The sequence below is a fragment of the Erinaceus europaeus genome, chromosome 11 (genome assembly GCF_950295315.1).
Source record: "Erinaceus europaeus chromosome 11, mEriEur2.1, whole genome shotgun sequence".
Classification (NCBI taxonomy): domain Eukaryota; kingdom Metazoa; phylum Chordata; class Mammalia; order Eulipotyphla; family Erinaceidae; genus Erinaceus; species Erinaceus europaeus.
The window spans coordinates 119,127,700-119,143,764 of NC_080172.1; the positions used below are offsets into that span (position 1 = coordinate 119,127,700).

A 16,065-nucleotide genomic window follows, 5' to 3' on the forward strand; every position below is an offset into this window, starting at 1 on the left:
GCTGCCCCTCTGAGCGGTGCTGCTCCCTGAGGGCTGAGGCTGGGACCTGGGATTTTAGGCATCAGCCAGAGAAGGCCTGAGGGGACAGCCTGGGGCTGGGGGGCAGCTCACTGGGGTAGTGCCTTGCTTTGCCATGTGCACAACCCAGGTTCAAGCCCTGCGCCCCACCACACACACACTGAAGGAAGCTTTGATGCTGTGGTCTCTTTCATTCCCTCTCTCTTCCTCTAAATAAGTAAAAAAATAAATGGGTAAGCTTGGTCATTTTAACCTCATACATACCAGTTTAGACGTTATGGCTCAAAAGTGAGTTTCGAAGTGTCCCTCTGTGTGTGGGTGTGGTTTTGTTTTCCAACCTTTACCAGAGCCCTGCTCAGCTCTGTCTTAAAGTGGTGCAGGGGACTGAACCTGGGACTTTGGAGCCTCAGGCAGGAGAGTCTCTTTGCAGAACCAGTCTGCGGTCTACCCTGCCCCAAGTAACCCTAGGTGTGATTGTACGTGGTAGTCTGTGGTTGGGGAATTTTAGCTACAGTCTGGAGTTACCTGCATTGATGTTTGTTGAGTGTAGAGAGTGAACACGTCATTCGAACTGTGCCCCAGAGGACTGTGGGAAGGGCTGCACTGGGGACTGGGGGGGGGGGGGGGCTGACCGTGTTGCTCAGTGTCCTCCTCTCTCTTGCTCTCTAGCCTTTGCTGAATAGTGGCCAGGACCCCAGCCAAGGCCTCAAGCTCCAGGGCCCTGGGGCCCGAAGACCTTCCCTACTGCCTCAAGGCTGCCAGCATCTCCAGACCCAGGGCCAGGCGGTCCAGAACTGGAGGTCCAGGATCCCCGAGCTGAGTGGATCCCGCCCGAAGCCTGCCGCAGACATTCACAGCCCTGGAGACATGGGTGAGTGCCCACAGGCGGCTGAGGGAGCTGGACTGGCCAGGACTACGTGCTCTGGTCTGAGGGCCCGTCCTCCTGGGTGACCCAGCAAAGCACCCTCTTCACAATTGTCCTGGCCACGGGCCATCTATGATGCTCCCATACGTACCCCTGCAGCTGAGCTCTGGGTGCCAGTGCCGCCACCAGCCCCACCTGGAGGTGGCTCTGCCCCACTCTCAGGTACAGGCAGGGCCTGCTCAGGGCGAGGGGCAGTGACTCAGAATTGCATCTCCTTGGTCAGGTGCTCAGTCTCCCTGGGCAGGTGCTCAGTCTCCCTGGGCAGGTGCTCAGTCTCCCTGGGCAGGTGCTCAGTCTTTCTGGGCAGGTGCTCAGTCTCCCTGGGCAGGTGCTCAGTCTCCCTGGGCAGGTGCTCAGTCTCCCTGGGCAGGTGCTCAGTCTCCCTGGGCAGGTGCTCAGTCTCCCTGGGCAGGTGCTCAGTCTCCCTGGGCAGGTGCTCAGTCTTTCTGGGCAGGTGCTCAGTCTCCCTGGGCAGGTGCTCAGTCTCCCTGGGCAGGAGCTCAGTCTCCCTGGGCAGGTGCTCAGTCTTCCTGGGCAATATGCCTGAGTCCTGCGCTGCCCACTCCCCTGCCCGCAGGACCTGTGCACCCCTCCTTGGACTGCGAGCCCTCCTGGGACGGGCAGGCACAGGCTGAACCGGAGCAGAGTGGCCCCAGCAGGCCGGTGCGGGGCAAGGCGGTGGTCAGGGGCCTGCGGGACAGCCGACGCCTGCAGTGGGAGGTCAACTTCGAGCTGGGGCTGCCCGGGCCTGAGCCGGACAGTGCCCACCTGTGGGGCGAGACCTTCCACCACCTGGCCGCCCGTGCCATCATCCGCGACTTCGAGCAGCTGGCAGAGCGCGAGAGAGAGATTGAGCAAGGTGAGCCAGAGTGCTGGCCCTCAGGCAGGGGTGCCCTCTTCAGCCCCACCCCCAGCCATGGTCCACCCCCACCACCACCATGTCCCCTCTGAGCGTCCCCAGATCCCCACCACTGCAGCCTCTGCCCAGGCTTTGGGACGCCCTCCCCTGGGCACCCCCACAGCGCTCCTCCCTCCTCTCCCCTCCCCTCCCCCAGGGAGTCCCTGGAAACCCCCACAGCCCCACCCAGGTCTCCCCTTCCTGCCCTGCAGCCCTGCGCAGCACCCTATTCAGCTCCACCCCCAAAACCATCACTTGCTCTGTCTCTCTGGAACCCCAGTGCTCCCACCCTCTTCCACGCCCAGTGCTTGCTGCCGGGTGCTGTCCATCCCCCACCCACCCACCCACACTGCCCTCCTGAGTCTGCATGCATCACCCACCCTCTTCCCGGCATCAGTACTCGATGCTACTTGTTTTTCTAGAGAACGTGTGCTTTTGGTTGGTTTCTGCTTCCCGCAGAGAACACTTCTCAATGCGCTTGTCCGTTCCTCCTGCCCTGGCTGCTCAGGGAACATGAGGGTGGCGGCCAGGAGCCAGCTGACCTTCTCAGGGGGGAAGCTGGCCTCAGGGGCAGTCCGGCCCAAGTACTGGCCTCATGCTCTCCTCTCTGTGTGGCCCTTGGCCACCCTCTCCAGCTCCCGGTCTTCTCTGTACTATGGGCCCAGTGTCTCAAGCCAGCCCGGCGACCTGTGGAATCTTGGCCCAGGGTTCCCATCAGACAGCTGCAAAAGGAAAATAGAAAAATCCAGGGAGGGCAAACAGCATGACAGCTCTGCACAGAGACTCTCACCCTGAGGCTCCATAGTCCCTGCCTCAACCCATAACCCAGAGCTGAGCAGGGCTCTGGTAAAAATAAAGAGAGAGAGAAAGAGATGCCAGCAGGATGCCAACCAGACTTCCCTGGACAGACAACCCCACCAATGTGTCCTGGAGCTCCGCTTCCCCAGAGCCCTGCCCCACTAGGGAAAGAGAGAGACAGGCTGGGAGTATGGATCCACCTGTCAACACCCATGTTCAGCGGGGAAGCAATTACAGAAGCCAGACCTTCCACCTTCTGCATCCCACAATGACCCTGGGTCCACGCTCCCAGAGGGATAGAGAATAGGAAAGCTATCAGGGGAGGGGATGGGACATCTGGTGGTGGGAACTGTGTGGAGTTGTACCCTCTTATCCTATGGTTTTGTCAGTGTTTCCTTTTTATAAATAAAATTAAAATAAATTTAAAAAGAAGAAGAAGAAGGAGGAAACGCAGACTATGTGGAGGCCTTTTCCTCCTCCTTCAGCAACACCACCGTTACAGAAGAGAAGCGGTCTATTCTGGCTGCTCACCTCCTGTACGTAAGGTGTCCGACTCAGACTTGGGGTGTTTGCAGATGAGCCCGGCGGGCAAACCCTGACCCCCTGGTCTGACTGGATTCCAGATGCAGAGAGTGGTCTGGCCCTCCTCTGGGCGGCCGGAACTTGGTCCCATGTCCAGGGTGCTTTCTGGGTGTTGGGAATTCGAGACACTGAGTGAGGCAGGTAGAATCAGGAGTGCAGACAGAGGGGAGTTTATCCAGCCGCGGAGAGAGGGCGGCAGAGTGGGGGGCTGAGGTGAGACCTGAGCCTCAGGCGGGTGGAGGCTGTGATGGTGCTTTGGGGTTATTCACTTGAGACGTGGGGGTCAGTGGTGTCCCAGGATTAACGGCCCAGTTCTAGTCGGAGGTGTCCGTGCAGGCAGGAGTCAGTCTTGCCCTATGGCTGAGGGGTCTGCTTATTGTCAGCACGTCCCCTGCAGTCTGTCTCAGCCAGGTGAGCTGTCCCCGGGACAATGATGGGGGGTTGGGCCTCAGCGTGTTTCCTCAAGGAGCCCATGATTTGGCCCTGGCACACACACCCCCCCCCCAACAGGCTCCAGCCGCCGTTACCAGCTGAACGCCGTGCACACCAGCAAGGCCTGCAACATCATCAGCAAGTACACTGCCTTCGTGCCTGTGGACATGAGCAAGAGTCAGTACCTGCCCACTGTGGTGGGCTACCCCCACTCTGGGAAGGCAGGTGAGGCCAGGGCTCGGGGGCAAGCAGCCCACACCTACCCCACGGGCTAGAGGAAGGGCCTGGAGACAGGGGGCTGGGAGGCCTGCAGCGGCCTTCCAAGGAAGGGCCCTAGGGGCCGGGCATGGGTCAAGTGCATGTATCACCATGGCAAGGACCCGGGTTCCAGCCCCTGTCCCCCACCTGCTTGGTGGACGCTTCATGAGCGGTGAAGCAAGTCTGCAGGTGTCTGTCTTTCTCTCTCCTTCTCCCCTCCCCTCTCAATGTCTCTCTGTCTTGTCAGATAAAAACTAAAGTAGAAATAAAAGAAAAAGAAAAATGGCTGCCAGGAACCCTGCATTCGTAGTGCTGGCACTGAGCCCTAACAAAGACCGTGGTGGCAGAGAGAGAGAGAGAGAGAGAGAGAGAAGGAAGAGCAGGAGGAGGAGGAGGAGGAGGAGGTGGTACTGTCTCCCAGCCATCCTCTGTTAGCCTGCAGCAAGTGGCCTGGGACCCAGTCGATGTCAGAGAGAGACCAGATGGGCCTGAGCACACCAGCCCCCACCAAACCATCTGGTCACGCTGTCCGCCCACGTGGTGTGTGTGATGCGGTGACTGGGGCCCAGGGAGCTTTGTACCCCACCCAGCCTGGGAAAGATGGAGCCAACTTCAAACCCAGGACATCCCAAGTGCAAGAATCGTGACCTGACTTTGGTCAGGGCCCTCTTGCCGCCAGAGGACTGACTGACCGAGGCCAGAACCTGCCAGCCTAGGGGAAGAGGCAAAGCGCTGGCAGGGAGGTTCCCACCTGACCCTTCTCCTTGTCTTCACAAAGGTGCTGCGTCTCGGTTGGGCAGCTCGCAGGTCCGGCCTCAGCAGTGGAGAAGTGTGCCCACCGGCTTCGGGCACTCACAGGCGGCACCTACGGTCGTCTCCACCGAAGGCAGATTTCAGAAGCTAAGTACGAGCCTCCCTGGACATGTTCTGAAGCTGGGCCGCACACCCTGACCCTCCCTTGAGCCTGCAGCCCGAGTCCTTGGGGGCACAGTCAGGCCCGCGGGGGCTCTGAGACCTGACAGGGACGCAGGGCCCCAGTATGGCCCCCGGCGCTGGCATCCACAGAACTGTCCTTGGAGCCAGAGAGGACCCCACCCCTGCCTGGAAGCCAGGCCACCCCCCACCCTGCCACCCCGCCTCCCCTCTGAAGGGCCACCCACCCCTGTGGCTGCTTGTTGCCTGAAGCTTCTGTGTGCTCCCTGGCCCTGAGCACCCAGGAACCTCAAGAGCGAGGCAAGAGAGGAAAGTGTGGAGAGGTACTACCATGTGTTCTATGTCTGTCTCTTCTCTTAAAAAGTCTATTTATTGGATAGAGACAGAAGTGGAAAAGGAAAGGAGAGGTGGAGAGACAGACCCCTGCAGCCCTGCCTCACCACTCGCAAAGCTTTCCCCCTGCAGGTGGGGACTGGGGACTCAAACCCAGGTCTTTGCGCACTGTGACGTGTGCGCTCAGCCAGGTGTGCCACCACCTGGCCTCCTCCATCTGCTCCTCTCGGGATCCCAAACCCCCCCCAGCTGCCCCTGGTTCCACCCTGCCCTCAGCCTGGGCCCTTGGAGATCTGTAAGCCTGTGCTGACTGCTGCCTTTCCAGTGCCCCTGGGCCTCTGTTCCTTACACGTTCCTGAGTCTGTCTGTCCCGCTAAAGACAACATAACCGCCACACCACTCCCACCCCTCCCCCCTCCCCCTAACATGCACAGCATGAATTTGAGCCGCTCTGGGCTTGGGGGCTGAGGGGGACATGGAGGTCTCACCAGGTCGCTAGCACAGCCACCGAATCCTAACAGATTTTTGTCCCAGGAACTAGAAAGTGCTGGCAGGCAGAGACAGGTTAGGCAAGAAGTAGTGGGGCCAGGTGGGAGCACACCTGGCTAAGCACACACATCACAGTGCACAAGGACCCAGGTTTGAGCCCCTGGTCCCCCCCGCAGGGGGAAGCTTCACGAGTGGTGGAGCAGGGCTGCAGGGGTCTCTGTCTCTCTCTCCCTCTCAATTTTTTCCTACGAATAAAAATCACTGGGAGCAGCGGATTCTTTGTGCAGGCATTGAGCCTCAGCAATAACCCTGGTGGAAATCAAAATCATAACTCTTTCTCTTTTTTCATTTTTATTTTTCTATTTTTTTGCCACCATGGCTGGCACTAAGGCTCAGCTACTACAAAGCCACCACTCCTGGTGGCCATTTTTCCTTTTTTTTTTTTTTTTTTTTCCTATTTTTATTTGACAGGACAGAGAGGAATTGAGAAGGGAGGGGGATGATAGAGAGGAGGGATGATAGATAGACACCTGCAGCCCTGCTTCACTGCTTGTGAAGCGACCCCCCTGCAGGTGGGGAGTCGGGGCTCGAACCCAGGTCTGTACTCATGGCGATATGTGAGCTTAGCCAGACACACCACCACCCAGTCATGATTCTTTAAAAAAAAACCCAAGAAATAGTTTGAAGGGATGGTCATTCAGAGCTGGTTGTTTTTAGATGGAACTCCAACACCTCCCTGGTCCCTCAGGACAAGCCAGTGGGCGCCACCACTGAGCCAATCTGGGCCTCCCGGCAGAGGGAGAGGCCGCCTGTCCAGTCTCTTCTCTCTCTGGAGCGCAGCCCTTGGAAGCCTGTGGTGTCCGTCAGAATCTCAACGGACCCCTTTTCAGTTGTCATCCTCTCAGCCCCACCCGGGGCCTCTGGCTTGTAAATCAGGGTTCTCTCCAGCCCCTGGATACCACAGGTGTCAGTGGCCGGCGTCTGCTGAGGGCTTTTCCTGTGCAGGCCGCAAGGCCCCGCACCCCCATGAGAGAGCTTACCACCCCAGGAGGAGATGAGCAACCCAAGGTTTGTAGAGGTGAAGCGGTTTACTCAAGATCACACAGCTCAGGGCCAGGGAGGGCGCACCAAACGGGGTATACGTGTTACCGTGTACAAGGACCCGGGTTCAAGCCCTCGGGCTCCATCTCCAGGGGGAAACCTTCAGGGGTGGTGAAGTAGTGTTACAGGAGTCTCCCTGTCTGTCTTTCTTTTTAAATATATTTTTAATTTTATTTTACTGAGAGATACACGGAGACAACGACAGTGAGAGATACGGACAAAGAACACTGCTCAGTTCTGGCTTATGGTGGTGCTGGGGATTGAACCTGGGACTTCAAAGCCGCAGGCATGAAAGTCTTTGGTATAACCATTGTGCCGTTCCCCAGCCCCCCCTCTCACTTTCTATCTCAGTCCCCTTACATCTCAATCTCTCTCCATCCTATCAACTAAAAGAGAAAAGGGGGCGGGGACAGAGGAAAAATGACTGCCGGAGTTAGTGGATTTCTCTGCAGACACAAAGCCCCAGCAATAACTAGGTCAATAACAACAGTGCCAGAACCAAAACTCAGACCCAGGCAGTGTCCGGCCTCAGAGCCCCTGAGGTAAATCGCCACCCAGCCTCATCGGCACTCAGGGCTGAAACAGAGGCTTTGGTGGGCATGTCTGTGCCTGAAGCTTTTCCGTGTGTTGGATTATTTATAGTACATTGCTGCCTCTCTCCAGCCCTTAAAATAACCCCCCCAGCTACTTGGGTTTGAACAGGCTACGTGCCAACGGGCATCAATGCTCAGGACCCTGTGGCCTGTTAGTGCCCTGCTCTGCGGGCCCCTGGACAGCTGGTGTAGACACCTGCCCGGGGAGGAAGGGACCAGAGGAGGCCACCTCCCTCCCAGCTGGTCCACCCCCTCAGGTCTCTGCCCTCCTCCTGCTTCTGTGGCCTCCGCCTGGTCTGCAGCTTGGGACTTGCTGTGCCCCACACCAAGCAACAAGATGAGTGTGCGCTGTCTCTCCTAGGCCTTCTGACACCGCAAGGCAGATGCCATCCCCCAGCTCTGCAGTCAGAGCACCCCAGAAAGGCAGGGACCCTCCAAGGCTACTCGGTGTTGACGCTGGGGTTCCGCTCCTGAGCAAATAGTGGGGACACCTTTGGAAGCAAAGGCCTCTCCAGGCAGGGATGGGGGCACCGAGCTTGTTCTCCAGGCCGTTCCGTGATGTCAGTGGAGGCCGGCCTTTGCCCTCCTGGCCGGGGATGCTGGGGTGGGTGGTCGGGGGGCACGGGGGCCCGGTCTTCAGCGGCTTGCTCTGTTGTAGGTGGAGAGGAGGAGAGCCCGGCAGCACCCTTCAGTGGGACCCAGTTCCCCACCTGTGAGAAGCCTCCTGCTGAAGGTGAGAACACACTTCTTCCTCAAAACAGACGGCAGCGCTAATGAGAAACTGGCATGCTGGGGCTGGGTGTGGTGGAGTGCACATGTCACAGTGCGCAAGGACCCAGGTTCGAGCCTCCAAGCCCCACCTGCAGGGGGAAACTTCACAAGTGGAGAAGCAGGGCTGCAGGTGTCTGTCTCTCTCCCTGTCTATCATCCCCTTCCCTCTTGATTTCTGGCTGTCTCTATCCAGTATACAAATAAAGATAATCTTTAAAAAAAGTTATATAAAAAAAGAAAAGCCAGCAAGTCCTTAATAGAATTGTATCAGAGCTGGAGAAAGAAAGAAAGAAAGAGAGATGGATACAGAAATAATGAGAAATATATGTTCTGAATCAAAAGGACAGTGGTACACCCAGTTAAGTGCACATATTACCAAGCGCAAGGACCCAGGTTCAAGCCCCTACGCCCCACCTGCAGGGGTCCACGAGTGGAGAAGCAGGGCTGCAGGTGTCTCTCTGTCTCCTCTCCCCTCTCAGTTTCTCCTTTCCTATCCAATAAAAAAAAAATATTTAAAAAAATTGGCTGCCAGGAGCGGTGGATTCATACTGTCCTCACTGAGCCCCAGCGATAACCCTGGAGGCAAAGAAAGAGAGAGAGAGAGAGAGGGAGAGAGAGGGAGGGAGAAGATAACAGTGGTGACCTCCTTGGGACCAGACGTCTTCATTTAGCCAAGTCTCCAGTGGTTCATTCCTTCTTCACGAAACCAACACAAGCAACTCTGATTTATAGATTAGGGCCAGATGGGGCACACCCAGTTGAGGACACATGTCACAGTGCACAAGGACCCAGGTTCAAAACCCCAGTCCTCGCCTGCAGGGGGGAGAAGCTTCATGAGTGGTGAAGCAGGGCTGCGGGTATCTCTCTCTCTCTCTCTCTTTCTTTCTCTCCCTCTTTCTCTACCTCCCCCTTCTCTCTCAATTTTTCTCAGTCTCTACCCAACAAATAAAGTATTTGTAGAATAAAGTTTAAAAATCAAGATGAGGACATCGGGGTGGGAGAGAACACTTGTCCAGGAGGGCTCTGGTTAGAGCCCAGCTGCGTGTGGCCAGCGCTGGCACTGAGGGTGCACTCGCGTTGGGGTTCCCTCCCACCGTCTGTGACCTTGCGTCTGAATGAAAAGCAGCTGGGCTCTGCCCTCCTCCCCAAGAAAAAGAAGCAGAGGACAGGGGCTGGGTGGTGGCACACCAGGTTGACAGACATGTTACCTTGTGCAAGGATCTCGGTTCAAGCCCCCACTGGTGAAGCAGGGCTGCAGGTGTCTGTCTTTCTTTCTCCTTCTCTGTCTCCCTGGCTGTTTCTACACAATAAGTCATTATTTAAAAAAAAAAAGAGAGAGAGAGAGAGACAAGGAGACAAAGGCTCACAGGAAGTTACTTAGCAAGAGTTACTTAGAGAGTCAGACAGGCCTGAGAGGGCCGCTCCCCACTATGGGACCAGAGCACCACCACACTTTGCCTGGAGACCTCCAGCCGTGCACGGGGAGGGGGTCAGTGTGTGTCTGAGGGGTGCAGAGCCCTCACTGTCCCCACAGAGGACATGCCAGGGGATTCCAGGAGCCCCAGTCCAAGGGTTCAAAGCCCCAGTCTGCACCTGCAGGGGGTGGGGAGCTTCACAAGTGGTGAGGCCTCAGTTTCCCGGCTGTCAAATGAGCCAGTGGGGCAGGGAGGAGGCCTTCTCCCAGAGTGGCTGCTGGGTGCACATCAGGTAAAATGGCCGGGGACAGGCCATCCCGACGGAGGCCACTCTGGCCCGGTCCCTCCCCCCCCCCCCACGGGCTGAATCCCAAATCCAGGCTGCTGACACGGGCAGCTTCCTGACCAAGGGCACTTGGAAGCCACTTCCAATCACCCAGGCCACTTACCACATATGTCACCAATCCCTGTCCCAGTCCCAGACCGGCCCTGCTGCCCAAGGGTAGCTTGGAGCCCTAGAAACTGCCGCCCCTGCCCTTCTCTGGGCCTCTGCCCCTCGATGAGCAGTGAGCGGCTGGACAGGCCCCTCAGAGCCCCGGCTGTCCTTCCGTCTCCCCAGGTTCCCTCTGCAGTCTGGCCAACTCCCTTTCTTCTCTGAAGGCCTCTGAGACTCTCTTTGGGTCCAGGTACGTGGGGGGGGAGGGGGGTCTACGGGGGTGGTTTCCCAGGGCTGCCACCAGGAAGGGGGTGGAGAAGGCAGCATAATGGTTATGCAAAGAGATTTTAAGGCTAAGGGTCCAGAGTCCCAAGGTTCAGTCCCTAGCACCACCATCAGCCAGAGCTGAGCAGGGCTCTGGTAAAAAAATAAAGTAAATAAATACATACATAAAACAAACAAAATACATTTTTAAAGAAAGGTGCTGGGTGGCCAGGCAGTGGTGCAGCCGGTTGAGTGCACATGTTACAGGGCACAAGCACCCAGGTTCAAGCCCCTGGTCCCCACCTGCAGGGGGGAAGCTTCACGAGTGGTGAAGCAGGGCTGCTGGTGTCTCTCTGTCTCTCTATCTCCCCCACCCCTCTCCATTTCTCCCTGTCTCTCTATCCAATAATAAATAAAATTTTGAAAGTTTAAAAAAAAAAAAGACAAGAAAGAAGGTGTCGGGAAGGGCTCCCTGCCCAAAAAGACCACGCTTTCCCAGAGACTATAGAATAGGGAGGTCCCCTATGGAGGCCAAGCTGCCTGGTTGTCTTTACAAATGTGGATTCTACCTGACCCCATAGGCAGGGACATTCTAGTTCAGAGGGGCAGCAGGGTCCTGGCTGTGGAGGTGGGGACCTCAGCTTGAGACCCACCACACTCAGAACAAGGGGTAAGTTCTGCATAGAGACTCTCACGCCTGAGGCTCCAAAGCCCCAGGTTCAGTCCCCTGCACCAGCATAAGCCAGAGCTGAGCAGGGCTCTGGGGGAAAATCCCTCAGAAGAAGGCCATCACAACAGCTAAGTTGCTCACTAACCAAGTGCCCCCAGCTCCTGGTTCAGGCTGCAGCCAACGCAGAGTAGCTCTGCGAAGAGACCCCTCCAGCCTGTCTCCCCTCTGTCCAGTGAGCCTGTGGGGACGGGGAGAGCCGTCTGCAGAGGCGGCTGAGTGGACACGGGGAGGGTGGAGTGGCCAGGGACAGGGACATCTGACTGCAGCCCTCTTCCACCCCCACAGGCTGAATCTCAACAAGTCCAGGCTACTGACGCGGGCAGCTAGGGGCTTCCTGGCCAAGCCGCTGAGCAGGGCTCCTGCGTCATCCTCAGCTGCTCAGAGCTCCAACTACATTCCCCTGGTGAGTGCCCCGGATCCCGGACCCCTGGGCACAGGGGCCTTCCTGTGACCCTCCCCCCCCGCCCAGCCCAGCCCTTGCCTGCCCCCCACCCATGCACCCACGCCGGCAGCCAGCAGGGCAGAGGGAGTATGCATGAGCACCCAGGGGCCTCTCAGGTTCTTTAGACTGCCGGGGGTGTACACTTGGGTGCCAACACTTCTCCGTGTCTGCTCCTGTGTTCATAAAATAAGCCTCGAAGGGCCTCACAGTGGGTGCAAGGACCCCCAGGGACAAGCTCTATGTCCAGCAAGTCAGTCACCTGCTGTGGCCTGCTGAGAAAGGTGCCTGCCATCTGAAGGGAGAGCAAGCAGCCCCATCCCGTCATCGCTAGGGCCCAGCAGGGCTTGGGGGCCTGGGGGACGTGGCTTGAGTGTCCTGCTCTGCTGAGCCAGGCACAGGGTGGGAGACACTGAGTGAGAGCCAACCTTGAACTAGAGAGCAGAGACCTTAGAGCAAGGCTGCATGTGTCTCTCCTCTCCCTCTCTCTCTCTCTGTCTATCACCTCTATCTGCCCCCCATGCCCAAACTGCAGGGCTGGACAGTCTGTGCCCACTGCCCCCCATGCCCACACTGCAGAGCTGGACAGCCTGTGCCCACTGCCCCACACACACACTGCAGGGCTGGACAGCCTGTGCCCACTGCCCCACACACACACTGCAGGGCTGGACAGCCTGTGCCCACTGCCCCCATGCCCACACTGCAGGGATGGACAGTCTGTGCCCACTGCCCCCATGCCCACACTGCAGGGCCGGACAGTCTGTGCCCACTGCCCCCACGCCCACACTGCAGGGCCGGACAGTCTGTGCCCACTGCCCCCCACACACTGCAGGGCTGGACAGTCTGTGCCCACTGCCTCCATGCCCACACTGCAGGGCTGGACAGTCTGTGCCCACTGCCTCCATGCCCACACTGCAGGGCTGGACAGTCTGTGCCCACTGCCCCCACACACACTGCAGGGCCGGACAGTCTGTGCCCACTGCCCCCCACACACTGCAGGGCTGGACAGTCTGTGCCCACTGCCTCCATGCCCACACTGTAGGGCTGGACAGTCTGTGCCCACTGCCTCCATGCCCACACTGCAGGGCTGGACAGTCTGTGCCCACTGCCCCCACACACACTGCAGGGCTGGACAGCCTGTGCCCACTGCCCCCCACACATACTGCAGGGCTAGACCGTCTGTGCCCACTGCCCCCCCACATACTGCAGGGCTGGACCGTCTGTGCCCACTGCCCCCATGCCCACACTGCAGGGATGGACAGTCTGTGCCCACTGCCCCACACACACACTGCAGGGTTGGACAGTCTGTGCCCACTGCCCCCCACACACACTGCAGGGCTGGACAGTCTGTGCCCACTGCCCCACACACACACTGCAGGGCTGGACAGTCTGTGCCCACTGCCCCCCACACACACTGCAGGGCTGGACAGTCTGTGCCCACTGCCCCCCACACACACTGCAGGGATGAACAGTCTGTGCCCACTGTCCCCCATGCCCACACTGCAGGGATGGACAGCCTGTGCCCACTGCCCCCCCACATACTGCAGGGCTGGACCGTCTGTGCCCACTGCCCCCATGCCCACACTGCAGGGCTGGACAGTCTGTGCCCACTGCTCCCCATGCCCACACTACAGGACTGGAAAGTCTGTGCCCACTGCCCCCATGCCCACACTGAAGGGCTGGACAACCTGTGCCCACTGCCCCCATGCCCACACTGCAGGGCTGGACAGTCTGTGCCCACTGCCCCCCACACACACTGCAGGGCTGGACAGTCTGTGCCCACTGCCCCCCACACACACTGCAGGGCTGGACAGTCTGTGCCCACTGCCCCCCCACACACTGCAGGGCTGGACAGTCTGTGCCCACTGCCCCCCACACACTGCAGGGCTGGACAGTCTGTGCCCACTGCCCCCACACACACTGCAGGGCTGGACAGTCTGTGCCCACTGCCCCCCATGCCCACAATGCAGGGCTGGACAGCCTGTGCCCACTGCTCCCCATGCCCACACTGCAGGGCTGGACCGTCTGTGCCCACTGCCCCACACACACACTGCAGGGCTGGACAGTCTGTGCCCACTGCCCCCCACACACACTGCAGGGCTGGACAGTCTGTGCCCACTGCCCCCCATGCCCACACTGCAGGGCTGGACAGTCTGTGCCCACTGCCCCCCATGCCCACAATGCAGGGCTGGACAGCCTGTGCCCACTGCTCCCCATGCCCACACTGCAGGGCTGGACCGTCTGTGCCCACTGCCCCCATGCCCACACTGCAGGGCTGGACAGTCTGTGCCCACTGCCCCACACACACTGCAGGCCTGACAGTCTATGCCCACTGCCCCCACACACTGCAGGGCTGGACAGTCTGTACCCACTGCCCCATGCCCACACTGCAGGGCTGAACAGTCTGTGCCCACTGCCTCCATGCTCACACTGCAGGGCTGGACAGTCTGTGCCCACTGCCTCCATGCCCACACTGCAGGGTTGGACAGTCTGTGCCCACTGCCCCCATGCCCACACTGCAGGGCTGGACAGTCTGTGCCCACTGCCCCCATGCCCACACTGCAGGGCTGGACAGTCTGTGCCCACTGCCCCCACACACACTGCAGGGCTGGACAGTCTGTGCCCACTGCCTCCATGCCCACACTGCAGGGCTGGACAGCCTGTGCCCACTGCCTCCATGCCCACACTGCAGGGCTGGAGAGCCTGTGCCCACTGCCCCCATGCCCACACTGCAGGGCTGGACAGTCTGTGCCCACTGCCCCCCACACACACTGCAGGGCTGGACAGTCTGTGCCCACTGCCCCCCCACACACTGCAGGGCTGGACAGTCTATGCCCACTGCCCCCCACACACTGCAGGGCTGGACAGTCTGTGCCCACTGCCCCCCATGCCCACACTGCAGGGCTGAACAGTCTGTGCCCACTGCCCCCCATGCCCACACTGCAGGGCTGGACAGTCTGTGCCCACTGCCCCCCATGCCCACAATGCAGGGCTGGACAGCCTGTGCCCACTGCTCCCCATGCCCACACTGCAGGGCTGGACCGTCTGTGCCCACTGCCCCACACACACACTGCAGGGCTGGACAGTCGGTGCCCACTGCCCCCCACACACACTGCAGGGCTGGACAGTCTGTGCCCACTGCCCCCCATGCCCACACTGCAGGGCTGGACAGTCTGTGCCCACTGCCCCCCATGCCCACAATGCAGGGCTGGACAGCCTGTGCCCACTGCTCCCCATGCCCACACTGCAGGGCTGGACCGTCTGTGCCCACTGCCCCCATGCCCACACTGCAGGGCTGGACAGTCTGTGCCCACTGCCCCACACACACTGCAGGCCTGACAGTCTATGCCCACTGCCCCCACACACTGCAGGGCTGGACAGTCTGTACCCACTGCCCCATGCCCACACTGCAGGGCTGAACAGTCTGTGCCCACTGCCCCCATGCCCACACTGCAGGGCTGGACAGTCTGTGCCCACTGCCCCACACACACTGCAGGGCTGGACAGTCTGTACCCACTGCCCCATGCCCACACTGCAGGGCTGAACAGTCTGTGCCCACTGCCCCCATGCCCACACTGCAGGGCTGGACAGTCTATGCCCACTGCCCCCACACACTGCAAGGCTGGACAGTCTGTACCCACTGCCCCATGCCCACACTGCAGGGCTGAACAGTCTGTGCCCACTGCCTCCATGCTCACACTGCAGGGCTGGACAGTCTGTGCCCACTACCTCCATGCCCACACTGCAGGGTTGGACAGTCTGTGCCTCTGCCTCCATGCTCACACTGCAGGGCTGGACAGTCTGTGCCCACTGCCCCCATGCCCACACTGCAGGGCTGGACAGTCTGTGCCCACTGCCCCCACACACACTGCAGGGCTGGACAGTCTGTGCCCACTGCCTCCATGCCCACACTGCAGGGCTGGACAGCCTGTGCCCACTGCCTCCATGCCCACACTGCAGGGCTGGACAGCCTGTGCCCACTGCCCCCATGCCCACACTGCAGGACTGGACAGTCTGTGCCCACTGCCCCACACACACTGCAGGGCTGGACAGTCTGTGCCCACTGCCCCCCACACACTGCAGGGCTGGACAGCCTGTGCCCACTGCCCCCCATGCCCACACTGCAGGGCTGGACAGCCTGTGCCCACTGCCCCCCATGCCCACACTGCAGGGATGGACAGTCTGTGCCCACTGCCCCCCATGCCCACACTGCAGGGCTGGACAGCCTGTGCCCACTGCCCCCCATGCCCACACTGCAGGGATGGACCGTCTGTGCCCACTGCCCCACACACACACTGCAGGGCTGGACAGTCTGTGCCCACTGCCCCCCACACACACTGCAGGGCTGGACAGTCTGTGCCCACTGCCCCCCATGCACACTGCAGGGCTGGACAGTCTGTGCCCACTGCCCCCCATGCCCACAATGCAGGGCTGGACAGCCTGTGCCCACTGCTCCCCATGCCCACACTGCAGGGCTGGACCGTCTGTGCCCACTGCCCCCATGCCCACACTGCAGGGCTGGACAGTCTGTGCCCACTGCCCCACACACACTGCAGGCCTGACAGTCTATGCCCACTGCCCCCACACACTGCAGGGCTGGACAGTCTGTACCCACTGCCCCATGCCCACACTGCAGGGCTGAACAGTCTG

The 16,065-nt window shown here is 59.8% G+C and overlaps 2 protein-coding genes across 2 annotated transcripts in view; one reads left to right on the plus strand and one right to left on the minus strand.

Annotated features, from left to right (window-relative positions):
- DDOST (dolichyl-diphosphooligosaccharide--protein glycosyltransferase non-catalytic subunit) overlaps positions 1–16,065 on the minus strand; it is a 321,069-nt gene that overhangs the window by 104,619 nt on the left and 200,385 nt on the right. The gene's annotated exons all lie outside the window — the stretch shown is intronic.
- Positions 1–16,065, plus strand: part of VWA5B1 (von Willebrand factor A domain containing 5B1) — an 84,446-nt gene that overhangs the window by 66,969 nt on the left and 1,412 nt on the right. Inside the window, exons 14-20 of the mRNA XM_060202399.1 lie at positions 688–889; positions 1,521–1,802; positions 3,732–3,878; positions 4,690–4,851; positions 8,019–8,093; positions 10,166–10,232; positions 11,262–11,379. Of these exons, the coding sequence (XP_060058382.1) occupies positions 688–889; positions 1,521–1,802; positions 3,732–3,878; positions 4,690–4,851; positions 8,019–8,093; positions 10,166–10,232; positions 11,262–11,379 (1,053 nt within the window). The remainder of the gene's footprint in view (positions 1–687; positions 890–1,520; positions 1,803–3,731; positions 3,879–4,689; positions 4,852–8,018; positions 8,094–10,165; positions 10,233–11,261; positions 11,380–16,065) is intronic.